This window comes from Fragaria vesca, linkage group LG7, assembly GCF_000184155.1.
Source record: "Fragaria vesca subsp. vesca linkage group LG7, FraVesHawaii_1.0, whole genome shotgun sequence".
Taxonomy (NCBI): domain Eukaryota; kingdom Viridiplantae; phylum Streptophyta; class Magnoliopsida; order Rosales; family Rosaceae; genus Fragaria; species Fragaria vesca.
Genome location: NC_020497.1, coordinates 11,660,667 through 11,663,985, shown reverse-complemented (window position 1 = coordinate 11,663,985; position 3,319 = coordinate 11,660,667). Strand labels below are relative to the sequence as shown.

The window sequence follows — 3,319 nt, the reverse complement described above, 5'->3', positions numbered from 1 at the left end:
AGGAATATCTCCAAATGCGTTTTGGATGGTGTAGTACGTAATTGAACTCTGCAAGGTTGAGGAAGCGACGAGTGTGGACATGGTTTCCTTCACCACCAGGAATTATAAGCCATGGCCCATGGGGTTTGAGGCATGTCGAGTGTGAAATATGGGGCTGAGGTATAGGATTTTGCAGCATGATACCAACGAGAACAGATGGCTTCAAAGCGAAGGAATGAAGGATGTCTACTGGAGCAAGCTTTTTCTCAGTAGGGGGCTCAGACCACCTTGATCCTATTGCTCTTCTCTCTTTTGTCATGTTGTATCAAAATCGATCCAGCTAGATACAGCATGCTGTCTTATACTCATTTATAAAGCAATGCAGGTTAGCTACTTAGCTATAGTACTGGTACTTGGTTTGAGAATCCTAATTCGACCTAACTTGTAATTGCATGTCACAGCTCTAAGGATAGAAGCTAGACACAATACCCGAGTTTAAAGAGACTCAAGCCTCCAAGTCCTGATCCCAAGACCTTTGCTCTTCTCAGTGTGCTGAGATAATATATGTGAAATTACTTGGACGAGTTCAATTTTTTCTGTGGGGTATCATGTGGTAAAACTGATCAATGAACCACAACTCTAAAGTTGAAACTAAGAACCCTAGAATATATTATATGAGCATCTTAGCACAACATATGAAAATTCAAGTCTCCCTCCCTCCCTTTCATTCATAGATAACTTAGGCCTTTCCTAACAACCCTCTACTCCACAACAACGTTGTATTACTCATTAGTGTACAGGCATATTACTAAACAACTCGTTAGCTCTATTCCTATACTTGTTCAAGGTGCAAAGACTCCAGTCCACCCTATATCCAACTCGAGTGACATTTTACAGTGCTGTCCAGTCATCGCTTGAGGTTTTAGGTTCTTTGCACGATATCAAGCTCCAGTTGCATTGCTCAACTGGAGGTTCAGTTTTATGTTCATAGCTGCTAACTCAGCAGCTAAGTATCTAAACACGTAAGGCATTGCAACCGTCTCCATCCCTTTACTTGTCTTACATGCATGGCAAGTCACCTTCTTGGGAGCTCTCATGGGGGGCATGCCCGGGATTTCACGAACTGGTACTTGTGGCTGGACTGATGAGGTTGTTAGGATGGATCCACAAAGGGAACATACATCAGCAATGTGATAATCAGAACATGTATGAAGTCTATCGTGCAGCAAATATGCTGCCCCATGTGCAAGCAAGGAGTCTCTTTCCATTTCACCAAAACGTATACCACCACCTCGTTTTCGTCCTTTTATAGGCTGCCGTGTGACTTGATCTACCATTCCTGTAGAACGAACCTGCATGTGGAACATAATACATTAGCAAAGAAACCGATAATCAAAAACAGAACAAACCAAATGCGGTGAAAAGAGTTATCCTGAGAATCTTAAACCTGAAATTTGTCTGAAACCATATGCCGTAATCGTTGATAATAAACAGGACCAATGAAGATCTCACACGTGAGTTCTGTTCCATAGACGCCACTGTATAATACCTCAGCACCATAGTAGTTAAACCCTTTAACCTTTAACATTTCACCAAGTTCATCAACAAGGGTTTTGGATTTCTCTCCATTAGTTTCTTCATTAACTTTCTTCTCTGAATTAGCAAATGGTGTCGCATCAACAAATTTTCCATGTAAGCTACCACCCTGTGGCAAAAGCATTTCAGCATCTATAACAATTTTCAACAGTTCTAAAGATAATCACTGAACTGCATCTAACTCCATTTTCTAACAAAATCAGTGAAGGATATACAGCGAAAGAGCATATAGACAACATATGACAAAAAGAACATATAGACAACATATAACACAAAAGGAACACATAGAAAACATATAACAAAAGGAACCACAGAGATAAATATTCCCTGAGGGGGGTCACATTACAATTTTGGTCCTTCAAGTTCTCAATTGTATCAACAGGTAATTTACAGTTCCAAAGTACTCGCATCTTTGGTAAAAGTATTTTCCGAGATGGGCTTTGTCATATATACGATCTATTTATATCATTCAATCCTTTTCAAGAAAGGAAGCAATAAAGAAAAGTTTATGCCTATCAATCATCAAATTGCACTTGTATCAATAATGATACAAATACATATACATATGAAGACAAAGGGTAAATGTAAATCCTCCGTACCATGGGAAATGTAAAATAAACAAGCATATGTAAAAAAGAATATCTTTAAGTCCAGGGTACCTTTGCAGCAACCGACTCCAGAAGCATGGCTATCGTCATTCTTGAAGGAAATGCATGTGGATTGATAATGAGATCTGGGCGCATTCCCGTAACTCCAGAAAATGGCATATCAATGTCAGGCCACAACTGGGAGCAAACTCCTTTTTGTCCATGTCGGCTGCTAAATTTATCACCAATTATAGGGTTTCTAGGGTGCCGAAACCGTATGTTCACCTGCTCCGAAAAAAAGGAAGAGGTAAATATAAAACAGAGGACAACACGGGAAATGTAAGCCTGCAACATAAAATCCATGCTCTTCTTTTCAACTTGATTGACCTATGGGTCTTCATAATAACTATGAGATTCATGATAGTCTCAGTATAATCAACAACAGTGAGATGTTTAAAGCACTTTGAACATTTTTAGTATAGTAAAACATGTGGGGGAAAAAGTTGACAAACGCTGGGCCTTTTAAAGCTTGAGAAACAAACTTGATGTCTTTTAATCTTTCAGTAGTGAACCTTGGTTCAATCTTGGTTCTAAAGATTCAAATACCAACTTACGGAACTCAATCTCCAGTATAAAAATGTTGTCTGCTCACCTTCTGAAGATGCTTCTTCCCATCAATAGCAACATAGTCAACAATAGCAGGCTCTGACCCTTTTCGTTTGGTCGTTCTTATGGCACCTTTTACCTCATCATAAATGCTATAATAGGGTTCATCTGGGTTTATTGTCTGAGATTTAACAAAGAATAAGGTTAATCAAAATTACTCAATGGCCAACTTAAAATGAGCAAAAATCGCAATTGTCAGGTTTTATACATACTAACCTGACCCACATAAGGAAGACCATCCGAATCGATTAGAGAATGATGTGACTTATCGGCGGCACTTCTCCTGAACGATCTCTGGGATCCTGACCTACCCTTTTGATCAGACAAGTCAACGGATTCCGTCTGCCAAAACCCATGATTGGATCAGTAAGAGTACAGGTTTAACCATGAGAAAACCATATCACCAGTTCATACATCTACTGATATGAGAGAGAGAGAGAGAGAGAGAGAGAGAGAGAGAGAGAGAGAGAGAGAGAGAGAGTAGTGTAGTA

The 3,319-nt window shown here is 39.5% G+C and overlaps 1 protein-coding gene across 1 annotated transcript in view; it reads right to left on the bottom strand.

Annotated features, from left to right (window-relative positions):
- Positions 1 to 761: 761 nt before the first annotated feature.
- The window catches only part of LOC101299706 (DNA-directed RNA polymerase I subunit RPA2-like), a 13,733-nt gene continuing 11,175 nt past the window's right edge, over positions 762 to 3,319 (bottom strand). Inside the window, exons 23-27 of the mRNA XM_004307118.1 lie at positions 3,045 to 3,170; positions 2,815 to 2,949; positions 2,235 to 2,447; positions 1,427 to 1,684; positions 762 to 1,331 (exon numbers count right to left, since the gene is read on the bottom strand). Of these exons, the coding sequence (XP_004307166.1) occupies positions 921 to 1,331; positions 1,427 to 1,684; positions 2,235 to 2,447; positions 2,815 to 2,949; positions 3,045 to 3,170 (1,143 nt within the window). The 3' untranslated portion in view covers positions 762 to 920. The remainder of the gene's footprint in view (positions 1,332 to 1,426; positions 1,685 to 2,234; positions 2,448 to 2,814; positions 2,950 to 3,044; positions 3,171 to 3,319) is intronic.